This window comes from Hippocampus guttulatus, chromosome 13, assembly GCF_054856545.1.
Source record: "Hippocampus guttulatus isolate MCC_2025c chromosome 13, RoL_Hgut_1.0, whole genome shotgun sequence".
In the NCBI taxonomy this organism is placed as follows: Eukaryota; Metazoa; Chordata; class Actinopteri; order Syngnathiformes; family Syngnathidae; genus Hippocampus; species Hippocampus guttulatus.
In genome coordinates, this window is record NC_141273.1 from 15,453,317 (window position 1) to 15,470,675 (window position 17,359).

General features: G+C 44.3%; 2 protein-coding genes and 1 long non-coding RNA gene across 7 annotated transcripts; 2 read left to right on the forward strand and 1 right to left on the reverse strand.

The window, feature by feature from the left end:
* The first annotated feature begins 127 nt into the window (after nucleotides 1-127).
* sav1 (salvador family WW domain containing protein 1) lies at nucleotides 128-7,476 on the forward strand. 3 transcript variants are annotated; one of them, XM_086127198.1, is made up of 6 exons: nucleotides 128-442; nucleotides 1,677-1,710; nucleotides 1,983-2,462; nucleotides 4,221-4,491; nucleotides 4,908-5,066; nucleotides 6,022-7,476. In XM_086127198.1, the coding sequence occupies exons 3-6, from the start codon at nucleotides 1,988-1,990 to the stop codon at nucleotides 6,227-6,229; spliced, it is 1,113 nt and encodes a 370-aa protein (XP_085983324.1). In that variant the 5' UTR covers nucleotides 128-442; nucleotides 1,677-1,710; nucleotides 1,983-1,987; the 3' UTR covers nucleotides 6,230-7,476. The 3 variants fall into 3 exon arrangements, with proteins under 3 accessions (XP_085983324.1, XP_085983323.1, XP_085983325.1); XM_086127197.1 differs by lacking the exon at nucleotides 1,677-1,710; XM_086127199.1 differs by lacking the exon at nucleotides 1,677-1,710 and having other exon boundaries at nucleotides 1,983-2,330.
* Nucleotides 7,477-8,731: 1,255 nt separating this feature from the next.
* atl1 (atlastin GTPase 1) lies at nucleotides 8,732-17,298 on the reverse strand. 3 transcript variants are annotated; one of them, XM_086127194.1, is made up of 14 exons: nucleotides 17,035-17,298; nucleotides 15,708-15,958; nucleotides 15,204-15,338; nucleotides 14,549-14,653; nucleotides 14,368-14,418; nucleotides 13,575-13,631; nucleotides 13,368-13,460; nucleotides 13,150-13,288; nucleotides 12,533-12,660; nucleotides 12,392-12,448; nucleotides 11,779-11,850; nucleotides 11,274-11,717; nucleotides 10,453-10,467; nucleotides 8,732-10,360 (listed from the first exon to the last, which is right to left on the reverse strand). In XM_086127194.1, the coding sequence occupies exons 1-14, from the start codon at nucleotides 17,072-17,074 to the stop codon at nucleotides 10,232-10,234; spliced, it is 1,716 nt and encodes a 571-aa protein (XP_085983320.1). In that variant the 5' UTR covers nucleotides 17,075-17,298; the 3' UTR covers nucleotides 8,732-10,231. The 3 variants fall into 3 exon arrangements, with proteins under 3 accessions (XP_085983320.1, XP_085983321.1, XP_085983322.1); XM_086127195.1 differs by having other exon boundaries at nucleotides 17,041-17,297; XM_086127196.1 differs by having other exon boundaries at nucleotides 11,286-11,717; nucleotides 17,035-17,297.
* LOC147196575 (uncharacterized) lies at nucleotides 15,198-15,860 on the forward strand. The gene is made up of 3 exons (XR_015102663.1): nucleotides 15,198-15,426; nucleotides 15,514-15,620; nucleotides 15,724-15,860. It is a non-coding gene; the product is annotated as an uncharacterized LOC147196575 (long non-coding RNA).
* Nucleotides 17,299-17,359: the final 61 nt, after the last annotated feature.

The window sequence follows — 17,359 nt, forward strand, 5'->3', positions numbered from 1 at the left end:
CCGGTTTATTGCATTTTCATGTTTTTAAGTAGGGAAATATTTGAGATGTGGGCGAGTTGAGCGCCTTCAAATAACCACATGTGCGCATGCGCCCGCAGGTAGGGCACCCGTCTGCGCATGCGTACAATTAACTCAAGCGACTGAAGTCGCCTCACTCTAGTTAGCACCGGCTAGGCTAAATCGCCTCGTCCTCCGAAGCGGACCGCTTCCAAAATGTTGTCTCTCCGCGCTTGGCGACGAGGAGAGCGGGGCGGCCTCCGAGCGGAGGGCTTGACAGCGCCGCGTTGTTGACGTCCTCTCCCCGCTCCCCTCCCCCACCAGCGCCGCCACGCTCAAACTGGAGTTATTATGCTCTCGCGAAAGAAGAGTAAAAGCGAGTCGTCGAAGCCGGCCGAGGTCCACGGGAAGTATGTGAAGAAGGAGACGTCGCCGCTCCTCCGAAGTAAGCAACAGGTTGCTGGATAGTTAGCCCAGCCTAGTTTAGCCTGTCCTAGCCTCTCTCGCTATCGATTTAATTCATGTTGTTTGCTCCTCGATTTCACCCTGTAAGTCACAGTGAGGACGTGGAAACATTTAGTCGCACTTTTTTTTCCTACTCCGTTTATGCTAAACTTAGGCCACGTTTAAGCGCACTCCTTTAAAGCAGCCAGCTGCTCTCCTAGCAGCGAAACGTTATAACAAAGCTTCTCCGCTACTGTATACGTCACTTGCATTGGCTCAAATTAGAATTCTAAGATAATAGCCATCATCAGGCAATGTTTTAATGTCGTCTATTGGCTCATGTCACACGATGTCCTCTTCTGTAACGTCCCATTTGTTTTCATTCCCGTTCATGACCCTAGTTGTGTTCCTTTCTGTTCCCTGTTATGTCCCATCATGTCCCATGTTGCGCCATCGGGTTCTATTTATTCCGTTTTGTTTTTTTTACGATACCATACCAATCAGTTCACACGCTGTGTCCTGTGGCTCCCTAGCATGGCCCATCATGCTCCATAATGTCCCCATGATGCTGAATTGTGTCCTATTTATTCCCATTCTGTTACAATAATGTCCCATTGTCTCCCCGTTTGCTCCGTTATCTCCTTTATTATTATTATTAGCATCATATTATCTCATAATGCTTGGCGGTGACACCACAGTATAAAATATCAATTCTGGACTCCATTTTAACCTGTCAAATTCTAGTTTGTGTTTGAAATACACAAGTTGTAAACCAACCTAAAAGAAATTTTACATATATTAATTACTGTAACACATTTTTTTCCTGTACTGCATTAATTGTCAAAGGGAGGCTCTACTTTGCTTTTTTTTATTCTAGTGCAGTTTGGTGGTATCAAACTGTAAAGTTTAATTAAACTTTTTCTCACTCTTTGTTTTTACAAATTTAAAGTAGCTGCAGCTTTTCTTGAACCTTTGTGTCTATTTGCAATAGATTTTTTTGGGACAAATTAAAGCAGAGTGTTAATCAAACTTTGCATACTGTTACAGTGTCCTACAAGAATATCAAATATCCTCAGGGAGAAAACTTGCCTTGTTTTTGGAGAACTTGACTTACTACCATCCTGCTACTCTATTTTAATGTTGATCATGAGACTAGAGAACCAAGTTTTTCTGGTACTTCTAAAAAGTTTGACAAAAGAGGTTGTACTGTATTGCAAATAATAATCTTTCTACAGCCAGCAGAGGGAGCATCCACTTCTAAAGTGAAATGTAAGTCTGCGTATCTCCACTTCTTAAAATAAAATAGGACCTTATTTACAGTGACTCCAGTGAATATGGTCTAATAAACAGTTTCCCCGCATTCCATTGCATTTCCTCACAATGTCTTTTAAATCTGGCGCTTTAGGGAAACCCGACACATTCAGTGGCCTGGCATTTGCCTGTAATGGCTCAACATAACCGTCCTGGTAGCAAGCAACTTCTTACATTGTAAACGTAACTTATAGCTAAGGCAAGCTCCTTTCTTTTTTTTTTTTCTACAGATCTTATGCCCTCGTTCATCCGTCATGGCCCCACCATGCCCCGCCGCGCCGATGTGCCAATGCCCGACATGGGGCCCTCTGCCTATGCGGCGGCCCCCGGCCGAGAGCCAAATTTGTCCCGCAGCAAGAGCTTCCTCCGCGTCGATGTGCCGCGTCCGCCGCACGAGGCGGCCCGTCGCGAAAGCCATCGCTTGTCCGCGCCATCGTACCTGCCGCGCAGCCTTGGCGATCTGCCGCACGAATACGCCGGCTCCCTGCAGTCTTTCTTGACAGACGGAGGCCCCGTGTCGGAGAATGGCGACGCCGGGCGCTACTACTTCCACCCCCAGGAAGCTTCCTACTACGAGGGTAGGCAACAGCAGCCCCGGAGGATGCCGGAACGCTTCCCGGATGACTACCACTACTACGAGCATAGTGAACATAGTTTCCAAAGACATCCGCGGCAACACACGCCCCCCACACCCAGCAGACCCCCCTCTGGTAATTTTTCTCGCCCTTCTGCCCACACTGCGCGACATAGAGGGAGTGTGTTAAGCTAAGCTAAAATAGCTGGAGAAGCTCTGCTGTTAACCCTGGCATTTCAATTTAGGGGGAAAAACAATCCAGAAAAAATGGGACTATCCAAACTTATGAAAAAAAATATTGTGAGGCAAAAAATGTTGAGTCCACGAACCACCAATATGCAGGGGTTGACTCTAGTTTTCAATTGTAATATCACCACTAGCCACTAGATGGTAGACATATCTTAGTTGTGCTCACCCTGGATCGTATACTGCCCTATAGAAGGTGATTAAGCGTAATATTTGTTTTGCGGATTTGGAATGGTGTGCAGGCCAAACATTAGGATTTCAATAATATCCAAATTTTGAGTTTGTGTATTTTTATGGGAAAAAATACACTAACTCGCATCTTCTGCACATCTTCTGGCTCATTGACGGCCATGTGAAATGCGTCTTAGGGCAATTTTCCGCGGCCCTGCAGGTGGCACGCAACATTGTCGCGGCGACCGTGTTTAAAGAGAAGTCCACAGCCTCATGAACAAGTCTTTTCATATCCATGCCCCGTGTTCGACGCGCGTCACGCTTAGGTCGGCGTGATCGGAATGCAGGCAGAGGCTTCTCAGGATGCCACACAGCTCGCTTTGCTTCATCTTGTGTGTTTGTGCTCTTTCTTTTTCGGAACATGACAAACATGTGACTGTTCTCAGAGTCAGGCATTCGGGTGATATGCACATCAGCACATTTCCGTTTTGCTGTGCTATTTTTGTTTGAACTTATCGAAACGCTTAGTAGTTTATTTTATCGTGGGTTTTTTTTCTCAAAATTAAGAATTACATTTTTATATGATTAATTGTAATACTAGTTTCCTGTTCGTAGCTAGAGTTGCTCTGCGCCAGAGCCAGACTCCTGTGAAAAGTGTCCAGTGAAGCGCTTAACTCTAGTCTTTTGCAACTCTGCATTTCACGTTAGTTTAGCGATTAGCATTAGCTTCTCCCTGTGTCATGTTCTCTCTTCTTGCTCGCTGTGTCGGCAACTCCTCGACAGCACTATGTGACTTCCAGAGTACTTCCAAAGTGCAGCAAATGGCGGACACTACGATGATGATGATGATGGTGGTGGTGGTGGTCATGATGATGATGATGAGGAGTCGGTTGCGGCGGAGGCGGAGTGCATTTCTGTGGCGTGCTCTCGCATTCCTCTTCTTCACTCGCCAACTTGCAGTAACCTCTCTCTCCCGCTCCCTCTTGACTTGCTGTCACCTCTCAAGCGTTCTTTTCAAGGGGGGGGGGGGCGATGGTGTTGTCGCACAGCCGTCAGGGTGTGGATTGTAGGATGTTTTTAACGGTTCGATAACCAAAGGCGTAAGCATGTTAAAACACTTTTCTTTAACATTCACCAAATCATGCTGTCAGGCAAGACGTCTTTACTAGTTTTGGACTCTCCTCGCAAAGAGGAGGCCAAGGCTCGACTTTTGAAATAAACATGGCTATAAAAAGGCTGTACACCCCTGCCCGGATACTAGTGGGTTTTTTTGTTTTGTTTTGATTTTGGCGGGGTGGCCATTAGGAATTTCAGAAAAACGTGTTAATTTTTCCCAAAAGGCCCGTGTGTTTCCTGGCCGGTCTTGGGCCTCAGTTCCCTTCAAAATGTTGATTTTGAACTCACCAAAAAATTCCTCGCTCATTTACTCAATGTTTGCTCGTGTCGCTGAGAGAAATATTTTACATCCTCCCTGCAGGCATAGGTCGAATCCAGGCCAAATCACTGGGGAACCTCTCCAGCCTGACTGCGGAGGACCTGCCCCTCCCCACCGGCTGGACCGTGGACTGGACCATCCGCGGCAGGAAGTACTATATCGACCACAACACCAACACGACGCACTGGAGCCACCCGCTGGAGCGCGAGGGGCTCCCGCCGGGCTGGGAGAAGGTGGAGTCGGCCGAGTTCGGCGTCTACTTTGTGGACCACATCAACAAAAGGGCGCAGTATCGGCACCCCTGCGCTCCCAGGTACCGTCGTCTTAAATTCGTTCGTGGCCATGCTCGTATCTCGGATCACCCGTATTTAAAATCATCTTTCCTTGTTGAAATGAATGGAAATGTCATCAATTCATTCAAGTCAACAGCCCCCCCCCCAAAAAACCCCCCCCAGCTTTTTTTTATTGTTCAACACTTTCTAATGTGCATGACTGCCACCTACAGGAGTGATGTAGAACAGGACGTCTTTTTTTTTCCCTCCCATTAAATGCACATTTAGGACTGCTTGGCCCTCGATTTCCCAAAACAAAGGCATTCTTAAAGACACTTAATGCCCCCAGGTCCATCTTTGAAATGGTCTTAAAACACATCGCAGATCCGATTAAAAACATGGTTCCTTTTGAATACATTTTCCTCAAACGTCTTAGATTTGACCCATTATGTTGCAGTGTGCCCCGCTACGACCAGCCACCGCCTCTGCCGCCTCCACCTATTACCTATCAGCCGCGGCCCGCCGAGAGGAACCAGCCGGTGCTGGTGCCGGCAAACCCCTACCACACTGCCGAGATCCCGGACTGGCTGCAGGTCTACGCCCGTGCCCCCCTCAAGTGAGTACTTACTGTACCTTTAAACAGGAATTTGTATTTATTATTATTATTTTTCCATGTTGTTTTAAAACTGACAGTTACAAAACACTGAAGAAACTCGCAAAAAAATGGATGGAAAAAGAAAGATTTTATTTTATTTTATTTTTTTTTTACCCAACAGCATAACAAATGAAGGCCAATATAAAATAATACACTGAAAGTATGCAAGACCCAAAATTAATTCTAATTAAAGAAAAAAAACCACAAAATAATTAACAGTATAAAATTTAAGCAGGAATGAATATTCTGATTAAATGAATGTCTTTTGCAGCAAACTTCACGGTGAATATTTATGACAGTAAGCCCGACTTTTTATTAGCGACTCAATGCGGTACTTCGGGGCTGCCATGTCCCCACGGGCACCATGTAAGTGACACCTGAATTGGACATTCAGAAGCTGAGAGAAAGTCAAATTAAATTCACTTGTGAGCATAGTAATGCTTTTTAGATTCATCCTGAAATTTCACCCAAAATCTCAATATCCCAAACTTTTTTATGAGTGGAGGTAGTGTACTTGTTCAATAGCATCCGTGAACCGAGGCTCTGTTCCAACCATTTTTTTGTTGTTGTTTTTAACAAAGAATATCATGAAGCATCAACACCGTGGACAAGAATGCACACATTCATTCACCCGTGTTCCATAAATGACCATTCTGCAGTTGAATTATTCAACACAAACTAGCCGCCTTCATATGAGGCTCATCAATCGTATTAGCATACTTGCCAAAATAACACGCTAGCGCAAAACTGTGACGTCACAAACTGGCGTGCTCACGCTTGAAATGGGGTTCACTGCAGTCTCAACAATTTCCGTATCGAGCATCTTGATCGGTGTAGATTCTCGTCAGTCGCCGCAGGGGGTCGTCCCTCGGCGCTCTCCCAACCGCGCCACGCCTGAGCCGAGCTCTTCCGCCAGGTATGACCACATCCTGAAGTGGGAGCTCTTCCAGTTGGCCGACCTGGACACGTACCAGGGCATGCTGAAGTTGCTCTTCATGAAAGAACTGGAGCACATCGTCAAGTCGTACGAGGCGTACCGCCAGGCGCTGCTCTCCGAGGTTGAGGCGCGCAAACAGCGGCAGCAGTGGTACGCCCAGCAGTCACCCGGCAAAAGCTTCATGTGACCAAAACGCGCCACCCTCCGTGCCCGTCTTCACCTCGTGTGCCTTTGCCTCTTGATCCAAATATTAAAAATAAAAAAAAACTCTGGATACACTCCGATGAAGAAGCTACCACGTAGGAGGACTGACAAAACAACGTTGTGCCTCTTTAAACAGTGAACCAAAACTCAGCATTTGCAACACGGACATGCAGGAAGACCCTTTTTGGCTCTTTTTTGCCCCACTTTTTTTTTTAAAGACAATCCACCAAAACTTGGGCAATATTTAAGTGTCGATAAGAAACCTGTCTTTACAAATAAGCATCACCTCGGGAAGATAATAAGCTACTGGAACTTTTGGAAAACTTTTTCATGCAAAAGACTTTTTTTTTTTTTTGTCAGGACGCTAACTGTTACGCCATTTTTTTTGTTTAGTTTTTTTATGATATCCCGAAATGTCTCAAAGCCATATGTTGCTGGTGGAACAGTACACTTTGCTACCAGCAAGAAATTTTTGAAATATCATATTTTAATATATTTTTATCTGAAAACGTGTATGCAGGTTCTGCCCATTCCTGTGGGGATTTAGTCTGATTTTGTACGAAAAGGCAACAAGCTGTAATTAGTAGATAGTGGAAGAAGTATCGATCTTAATGAATTAGGATTTGGTGGTAAGCTAAATTTCAGTAGTTCAGTTCAAAAAAAGTCAAGGTTCACTACACACGTTGTGGAATATTTCACAAGTATATTTGAGTTGTTCAGAATTTTGATGACTACAGCTTTCTTCTCACAACACCCCCAAATTCACCATCTCTCGGAATTTCTGAGGAGACAATGATTTCATATAGAGAATTTGCCTTCTACTAATTGTATACGTTTCACTTTTTCAATCAAACTACTGAAGTGAATCAACATTTCTACCATATTCTAATTCATTGACAGACGGATATGTTTTTTTTTCCTGTTTTTTGCACAAAGCGGGTTAATTCTAAGCCGTATAGAAAGATTGTGCATCAGTAACGATACTTGAGACCTCAAAGCTGGACACATTTTTTTTTGCTTTCCGCTCTCTCCGCTTGTCTTAACTTTTCGTACAATTTCCAAGTAAATCTTCACGCAAAGGCATGAGCAGTTACTGAATATCCCAGAAGGATGTTTGAGACTCTGATATGACGACATTTTGTGCGTTTTGCCACAAAATAACACTACAGCAAGAGTCACACTGCGGGTTATGTAGAACCTGGCGTAATAAAATTTCAAGTCTGCTTTCTACCATGCAATTGTTGTTTGCAAGCTTGCATTCCACCTCACACAATGCGCAGCGCCCAATCGATTTATTATATTTTATGAATGCAAGTCATCAAATGGTGCTTTGAGGGCAACGCGATGGCTGCAAAATGCTACTTTGCGACACAGGGGTGAAAGCCTTACCTGCTGGTAAAATTCTATCGTTGGGTAGACCCAAAAAAAAAAAAAGTTTCAGGAAGTCAAGTCGTAAGACACTGCCATTTGGGATTGAAGTGGATGTTTTGGCTTGATAAAGTCCGAGAGAAAATTACCCAAATTTAAGCATGTCTATCATGAGTAGACCTGCCAAAGTCCAAAGAAACCAAGCCTGAAAAGAGACATACGTTTTGGTTTGAAGAGGACTTTTTGGCTTGTTAGTGTCCTCTATAATTATCAAAATAAATACATTTTTAAAATCAGCCCATAAAGCCAGTTTCTATAGCAACATGAAATTTGGTAGATCCGTCTGTCATGAATAAACTCAACAAAAAAAAGTCAAGAAGCCATGCCCGAAAAGACAAAGGCAGTCTCCCAGTTTGGTTTATAGTGGTAATTTTTTTCCAGTTCCACGGGGTCCTTCAAAGACAAAAAAACATCGATATAGATTTTTTTTAGGTTGCTACCAAATTTGAAGCATGATGCTAACTGTGACGCATTTAACTAGCATGGAGGTAAAATGTCATGACTTGCTGTAAAACACACAAAACTATGTCTTAAAATTGAGCTCCTGAATTCAATTTTACTTGGTACAGTCTTTCTCAAATAGTGTGTGTGATGCCAGAAAACATTCGAAATCTGTTCTATTGGTTCAAAGCGGACGTTTTAGGTCCACTTTGGCCATTTGCTGAAATCCTTAAAAGACTAACCACTCCTCTACGTTGTTCACCCGAAGTCGAGACGGATAAACAAAAATGTATTTGGCCCGTGTGCAGCAAGTTCCCCACCCATGCTTTAAATGTTCAATCGCCGGAGGCTTTAAGTAAAAAATGGCGCATGACAAGTGCCGCAAATGCAAAAGAGGGACACTTTAAAGGTCGTCTCTTCAAGACAAACTACTCGTACAGAATTTGTCCAGAACCAAATTGTGTGTTAGTATCGTAAGTAGATGGGAGGGGCAAAATTGTAGAAATTCGTGTGAGCAGACTGGAGCCCTGAGTATGTTGAACTGACACAACAACGACATAAACCAACCAACAAAATAATAATACATAGATCTCACAAAAAACACTGTCCCAACGTGTTTCTGTTTCAAACCTGATCTTAATGACACACATTAGAAAACATCGACACCATGCGTTATTTATATAGTTTGTAAATGGGCTCGCCAGACAAAACATTAGGCACACCGGAGCATCCCAATGACTTCAAACACAAGAGTTGTAGCAGACGTTCCGTTATTTCGGTGAACAATGATTGATGCCTTTATTCTTGTGGTTCGCGAAACCGTTCCATGTTTGGGAGCACCATACAGGGTGTCTGCAAAGTCTCTTTAAAAATTTAGAAAATGTTTATTCATGCTTTTGTATTAATACATTTGTTCAGATTGTAAGGAGACATTATAGACATACTGTACGGTGGGGTATTTTGTCACCTTGAGTGAAAAGAAAACCAGTTTCCAATCAAGTATTTGACAAATATGCAATTCCACTGAAACAAATAAACCATTCTGGGAGAAAAATATATTTAAAATAATGACAATGTGATGCAGGATGTACAATTAAAAACTACATATATTATTTGTAATTAACACAAAAACAGGTAGGGGAAAAAATCTGTTTTGGGAATTAAAAAAAATGTACATGAAGACACTGTGCAAAGCCTTACATATTTGTGTTAAATAATATTGCGACGTATAACGTACAAGTCTATAAAATGTGAATAGATGTTTAAAAAAATCAATACGCTTGTTGCTTTCATGCTCACACGGACCCTAATAACAATAAAAAAACCATGACAAACGCTGTGAAAAGTTTTTTTTTTAAAATCTATCAGAGAAGAAAAACTGTATACATAAGTTTGTCCATAAAATAAATCTTATGGGGTGGGGGGAATCTGAGAAATGTACAAATTACTGTAGGTATGAAAACCCGAACATTATTTTTCAATACAATTTTGGCCTGTTGCATGGACAGTACAAATCACTTCATAAAACATAAATGATGACATAAAAACTACAATGAAGCTTTTTGCATAGATGCAAACGCCCTAAACCTATAAAAAAAACAATGCCGATCTGACTCATTGTATGAACCAATTCAAAAAACATCTTAAGTGGATTCAATTCAATTTTTTTTAAGTGTTTTCTCAACATAATTTGACGTAGTATGACAACGACAATGTATTTGTAGGCAAATTAAAATCATTCTCACACGGGGGCAAAAATAAAAAAAAGTACAATACAATACATCCTGATTTATATAGCGGGTGCAAGTGTCCCGCGTGAAGTGACTTGCCCGCATTTTTTAGCGTACTTTGACCAAAAAGAAAAGGAAAAAAAAACAAGACACTTGATTTCCCCCGTGTGACGAGCCATTTTGAGCGTATTTGAGAACCTACTAGAGCGCTGTTCGTCCTAGTAACATTACTGAAGCGCTACATGTTAACTCGTAGAATGTTGTCACTCGTCACTTTGAAACACGCAGTTGTCTGCTCGGTGATTGACAGCTGCTGAGTGATGAAGACGCTCGTCGTATACATGAGCAGTGTACAGTCCGTGCTGAGCGGGATTAAAAGAAGACGGTCAGTCCCGCTTCTTGTCGTGCTCCTCGCCCGCCGCCGCCGCCCCAACGTCGTCCGCCTGATGGCCAGGGAAGGCGTGCTGGTACAGGTGCCTGTGATTGGCCGCTACGTTGTACAGCTTGTGGAGCGCCTGCGTTGAAGTGGACAGCGGGAGTCACAAGGTGGTCACGCAGGAAACTGAAAAAAAACGTCACGGCGAAGGATGTGTGGAGACAGTCTTACCTCATTCGTGCTCCCCTGCGGAGGCATCGACGGGAAAACACATGGTGAGTCAAGAAAAATCAGTACAATGTTCGAATTTCATCGAGTATTGCTGCCCTCTGATGTCTTTAACTGCATTGCAAATGCTGGCCTTGTAAGGGTGAGTACAAATTTTGTGATGTTTTTTTTTTTCTCACTTGAATTCTCAATGTATTTGGGCAGATGGGATTGAACCTGTTGCCAGCCAATTGCAGGGCAGAGAGAGACATACAACCATCCGCGCTCACACTCACACCTAGGGACAATTTGGAGTGTTCAATCGGCCTGCCATGGATGTTTTTGGAATGTGGGAGGAAACCGGAGTACCCGGAGAAAACCCACGCAGGCCGGGGGAACATGCAAACTCCACCCAGGGAGGCCGGAGCTGGAATTGAACCCACAACACGCTAACCACTCGTCCACCGAGCCGCCCTTTTTGACCCAATATGTTTAGTTTTTTTTACCTGTTATTTTTTCGTGTGTGGCATCCAAAATATTGCTCGAAAAACAATCCGAATATGGATCAAAGAGAGACCAACATACTTGGGTCAATTAGATCCAATTTGGGGGGGGGGGGGGGGGGGCGTGTTCTTGTGGAAAACCTATATTTTTGGGGTTGTTTTGTCCATAAAAAAAAAAGGTCAAATTGACCAACGAGAGGTCGTTTCATTTTGGACACATAATTGCATTATTTTGAGAGTGTGTGGATTATGGAAGAAATCTGTGTGGCAAAACAAATAGATAGACGGAAAAACGCATGCGCTGATGGATGGAGAGACCGAGGCCGGACAAACGATACATACGTTGTGACCAACCTGATCCCAAAGCGCCCCGGCCACTTGGTCGATGACGGCCCCCAGCTCTCTGTACTCCCCCGAGTAGCGTATGTAGGCCCAGGTGCAGAGCGTGATGAGGGCCAGTCCCAGGATCATGTTGCACAAGCTGGCGATGACGTCCACACCCACGAAGCCCGTCACACCCGCCGCCACGTACATGACGAAGATGACCACAAAGAGGGTGGCCGGCGTGCGGGCGGCATGGAAAATGTTTTTGGAGTCATTGTGCTTGATGTACTGGACGAAGACCTGGTCCACCTCGCCCGCCAGCTGTTGCAGGTAACGCCGACTGAACTCCTCGCCGCCCATCTTCTTCACGCCGCGGAACAGCGCCAGAGCCTCCTCGCGGATGACTGCATGGCGCGCCTGCAGCTCACTGGGCGCCAGGAACGGGCGGTCGCCGCCGCACACCTGACGGGGCGGGAGGTTAGCGGCGATAAACGGTGAGGCGCGCGTCTTACGGCGGACACACCTCTTCCATTTTCTTGTTGTACAGATCCTTGGCCGCAGCCACCGCCGCCAGGTTATTGGCCTCCGCCGTGGCCTGACACAAACCAAATTATTAGTTCATCGTCCCTCCTTCATTCCATCAGTCCTTCCAAGCCCTCATCGTCCATTTGTCCAAATAGCCATTTGTCCATCCATTCAATCACAAATTTCTGCATCTGTCCGTCTGTCCTCCCATCAATCTCTCATCCATCTGTTCACCCACTCCAACTGTCCATTTATTCATCCAACCACTTATCCATCCATGCATTCATCAGTCCGTCATCCATGTGTCTGTCTGTCCATCCCTCCGGCCATCCATACATCATCTGATTGTCATCTTCCAAGTTTCATGCCGCGAAGTGAAATTTGCCTCGTTGAGACCTATTACTCGAGGTTTTGGTTTTATGGCGAGTCATCACCTCAAATATTTCCACATTTAGCATCGGCCATCTGTCCAAGTATACATGCTTCCAATTTGACAAACTCTATCGAAGGACCAAAAAGCGGTCATTTCTTCTGATCAAAATGGCAGACTCGATGTTCATGTCGACTTTGAGACTCTTGAGTGGGTCTCCTCATGATGTCTGCCTTGTTACCTGGAGCATGGATTTGGGATGAGGCAGCTCCTCTCCCTGGTAAATCTTGATGTAAGCCTGGAGCACAAACACAAGAACAAAAAAGCGTTAAGAAAAAATATATATACAGTATGTATTTTTAAACACGGGAGTATTCCCAACCTTGAAGTACTCGAGCAGGCCTCTGCAGGTGATCTTACTGCCATTGATTTCCTTCACATCAATGTTGCCAGGACTCAGGAGCCAGGGCACCAGAATCTTCAAGTTGCTGATGAACTCGCCGTCGATCTCTGAAATGATCAATCGGCCAATTTCATAAAGTTTGGCAAGAGTGGTCGCCAGGTACTTCTGAGTGGCTAAACTGAAATGAAACGATGGAGAAAAAAAAATTCTCAATGAATCTGTGGGTCAGGATGATAAATCAATTGGATGTCGTAAATAGACGTACAGAAACAATTGCGGGACTGCCTGAGGGCAGCCTGAGACCCAAACCTCCCAACATTGCATTTGTGGAAGCCATTTTAGAAAATGTTTGGTATCTTCCATGAGGCTGCTGTTCTCTGTCAAGATGGTCTACGATCAGCTGGCGGCTAACGCTAGTTACTACTCTGCTAACATGGCACCTCAGAAGGCCAATGGCATTTTGGCAACATCTTGCGGCGTTACGGAACGCTGCAAGTAGATTTAGTCATTCAGTGCGACGACAATGGTTAGATTCAATGGGGGAAAAAGATGTGAGAAGTTGGCGAATGACAACTTGTTGGGGGCTCTTTAGCTACCTTTGATCCGTCCGTCAAAGTGCGGATTGGTGGCCACCTTAAGGCCGGGGTGAGGCATCAAGAAGCTGGAGATGTTGGTGAAGCACGAGTGGATGTGTTTGCGCACGTTCTGCAGCTCCTCGTGCTGGTTCTCCGAGATCTACGGACAGAAGTGAAGTTAAAGAATGAAGTCACTTTCAACAGTTATCTGGAAAGTCCCATCCTTCACCTACACTGACCTTGAGCCTCTTTTCCAGGAATTTCATGCCGCCCTCCTGCCCGTATGGAAACTCATATGGGAAGCTCCAGTCTCGGATGAGGAAAATCATGGACTGGGAAATACCAAAAGATGAAGGTAAGATTCACAAAGGAACACATGTAACAGTTTAGAAATATAAACACAATACAGTCATATTTCATGATCAAAAGAAAAGAAGGTAACATACCTGAAACGGTTTAAGGAAGGTCTCCTCCATTGCAAGTCGGCCATACTCTGTGAATAGCTGCAGAGTAAAATTATAAGACAGACATGTTTTGATCACGTTTATCAATAAATCCATCCATCTGGCACAATTTGTGAGTTTCTCTCTGGTTCTGTTTTTTTTAAATGTGTAAAATACTTCCTTGTCCATTAATTTTAATTGAAAAAAAAATGAGCATGTGTTGATGCATTTCGACTGAGCAATGCTCGTGCTATTGAGAAAGGAGAGGATTTCCACTAGCCAGCTGCCTAAAACGAAGAAGCTGGATTTAACAACAGCACCAGCATCGTTTTTATTTTTTCCTCAGAGGGACATAGATCTGTCTTCCGCATAGCGGTGTAATGAAATACCATGTTTTCTTAAGATGGAACCCAGGGGCAGCAGATACAATGAAAACAACCGGGGCACCAAAATTGAACTCTGTGGAACACCATATGACAGTGGGGCAGAGACAGACTCAGAGCAACCAAGGCTAAGACAAAAAGTTCCGTCTCCCAAATAGGATCTAAGCCTATTCTAATGATCCTCATGATCTAATCGATTAATCGTTGCACCTCTAAAATACACACCCCATGGCTAAGGCCATGACTGGAATCCTATATTGAGCCTAATCTGTTGTCTCTTGAACAAATATTGAGTCGCCTCATGATCATAATGATCCAATTCTTTGACCATAACACAACGTACAAAGATAACCTTGATCCACATGCTGCTTCACCGAGCTGAAAGACATGATCTGAGCATTTTGAACATTTACCTGCAAATGCTGAAGGTCATCTTCTTGGACGTTCTGGGAGATGTTGTAAACCTGCATTTCATAAGAATGTTTTGAAAAAAGCAGGTTTGATGGATATTTTTAAACAATTTTAAACAGTTGTCAGGTGGATGGAGCATGTCATCACCAAGCACTGATTTGTCAGACGATGTATTTCTAGTACCTGCATGGAGCTGATCATGGTGCTCAGAGCGAACACGGTGGCTGAGTCGCGCAGCGTGGACTGGCTGTCAAAGGTGCCCTGTGTGTCCATCAGCAGCACTGCCACCTGTGTCACACCACACACCCACCCGCACACACACACACACACGCACACACACTTGAAGTATGAAATATGAAAAAGGAAGCCTGCCGAACAACCGACTGAAATGAAGTTGATTTTGTTTTGTTTGAAAGTTGAGAGTACTACATTGAGATTTCAATTTGATCAATTGTTCAGCCCCAATTTGTTGTATTTACGGAACTTTTAGGGAGTAATTTAGTCGATATAAAAGTATTTCGGTTACTTGTAGGGAGTATTTGAGTACATCTCGGCGTATTTAGGTCATGTTGTAAAAGAAGCTTTGTGCACACTACGCAACTGTAATTTAATGTTGCTCATTATGGTGATACTTGGAAGCCAAGTGCTTTTTAAGGTGGTACAAAGCACCAGTAAATTGTTTGAGAATCACTTCGTTGGACTGCACCTGAATAAATTGTACTTGCCCGTATAGATTTCGTGCAACTAAAGACTTGAGTCCTATTCTGAAGTAACGCTACTATTACTTGAGTACAATTTCTGGCTACTCTACCCACACAACAGTCAAAGCAGACTCCACCTTGGTCCCGTCAGGCCGGTCCACCAGGAAGACCTCACTCCATATCTGGATGCCGGTAGTCTCCCGCTCCGAGCCGCCCCTCCAGGAGAAGCCGGTCAGGGGCTCATCGGCCTGGCCCAGCCAGTCGTCAGACCCCTGGAGTGAAATATGACTTTATTAGTGTTCCAGAGCTTGTCGTCTGCAGTTGTGTACAGTCGCAAGGATAGAAGATCTATGCACCCCCGTTAGTCTAAACACAGTTTTCTGATTAATATTGCATTTGTGAAATATGAATAATGCAGCAAAATCCACCTATTTGTATCCATCTCAGGGGGCGGCCATTTTATCTTGCATTGCCACTGGCTGTCTACTGAAATTGACATCACAGTGCCCATGGGCCAAACCGGCGAGTGTCACGTGACTAAACCCAGTAAACAGGTGAGCTGTGATGGTCGCGAGCTGAGCCCAGAGGCACTCTGGCAAACACACACAAAAAACGAACATGAGAGTGGCCGTGGTACCTACGTGGTTGTACATGTAGCGCAGCATGAAGTCCATGAGGAAGGACTTGCCCTTGCGGAAGGCCCCCGCCACCGAGATGGCCACCACCTCGCGGTCGCGCACCTCCTCAGCCAGCAGGATGCGACTCAGCGCCACCTCGTCCAGCTCAAAGGTATGATCGTCCTTCACCAGCAGCACCTGGATGGGCCGCGCCCGCCCATCCAACTCTTCGTCCTCCGAGCTCCAATCGTACACATTCTTGTCGCCCAGGGACCCTGGAAAAAAACAAAAAAGCTGTTGTTGTTTTTGGTCATGGGAGCATATCTACATTTGTCCCACATTATAGCAACGTGTTCAGAAATGAAATGGCCTAAGTTTACATTGTTTATTTGCAATTTTTATTTTTATGTCTGCGGTGCATGATTTCCATTCTGATTTATTTTTTCCCATCATGCCACATGGTATGTGCAAGCATTATAGATAAAAAATAATGTATTTTTAGCATTGAGGCAACAAGTACATTCAAACCTATTTGCAAAAACTTTCCAATGCGCATTCAAATACGTTTGAACAGTTTGCCGGTCAAAAATGTTTCCTCCACATTGGCAGTTTTATGCTTCCGTACAGTGGCAATAAACTTCTCAAGGCAAGAATTGTTCAGTATCTGTTTTAGTGTGAAGTTACTCATGTTACCATTTAGTGCACCCCCCCCCCCACACCCAAATAAAAATCAATTAAAGAACGACACCTGTCTCAAAAACCTATAAGTTGGTTCACTCGTAAATGGAGCTACAATTTTATTTATAGACAACGTCCCCTGGAAAACAATGTGCTATTTTTGTATCGTAAACATTTCTATCCTTTTTTTAAATGGTTTTGCATCATATTTTTACTTATAAATATTGAACATAAAAATGTCTGCAAAAATGCCTCGCCCAGGCGTTGCCATCACTGCTGCATCTTATCCAAGCCGGACACATCCAACTGGGTCACTCCCTTTATTACTTCCCATATAGGCAAAAACAACATTCTTTTTTAACATACTGTACAATATATTATACGACATACAACGGGCCTCTTGAAGGTGACTTCTTGCCATCTCGTGATGCACGATTACATAATTACAACACTGAAAAAAACCCTCCCATTTATTCTCAAATCCTTAAAGGCGACAATTAGGAGATTTTCATTTCCCACCATTTTTGTCCTGTACCATCTTAAGGTTTGCCATTAATTAATCGTTTGATATGGCGCAAAAACAAGCCCCACGTACTGTTATGACAAACAGGAGGCCGCGCTGTTAACACCCATAAAAAAAAAGATGAATAAAAAAATAGATGGTGGCACGTACACTCACCCCAGCTGTCTCTGTCTTTGCGGTGTTTAGCCATCGCGCGAGCCACCCGCCACCACCCTAAAGATGTACAATAATGACGACAATTAAATGGAAATGTCTCCTCTCTCTCTGCTGTGTCCGCGAGTGCAGCAGCTTGTAGTCTGGGGGGCGGCAGGGAGGAGGATGCGCCTGGAGAGCAACACCGGAGAGATTGCAGGACGACGACGAAGAGGAGGTGACGATGAGGAGGATGATGGCGCTTGGGCGCTCTGAGTGTGAGGTGCAGAGGTGCCACCAGGCGGCGCGCTTGTCTCTTTCGAGGTCTGTTCAATGTACAGTA

Bases quoted from the DNA above. Each gene is read 5' to 3' on its own strand.
- sav1 (XM_086127197.1), top strand. From the start codon at position 349: ATGCTCTCGCGAAAGAAGAGTAAAAGCGAGTCGTCGAAGCCGGCCGAG. The intron at 4,492-4,907 runs GTACCGTCGTCT...ATTATGTTGCAG, and splicing joins CGGCACCCCTGCGCTCCCAG to TGTGCCCCGCTACGACCAGC. The intron at 5,067-6,021 runs GTGAGTACTTAC...CTCTTCCGCCAG, and splicing joins TACGCCCGTGCCCCCCTCAA to GTATGACCACATCCTGAAGT.
- atl1 (XM_086127194.1), bottom strand. From the start codon at position 17,074: ATGGCTAAACACCGCAAAGACAGAGACAGCTGGGGTGAGT. The intron at 14,419-14,548 runs GTACTAGAAATA...TATGAAATGCAG, and splicing joins CCATGATCAGCTCCATGCAG to GTTTACAACATCTCCCAGAA. The intron at 11,851-12,391 runs GTAACAAGGCAG...GGTTTGTGTCAG, and splicing joins ATCCCAAATCCATGCTCCAG to GCCACGGCGGAGGCCAATAA.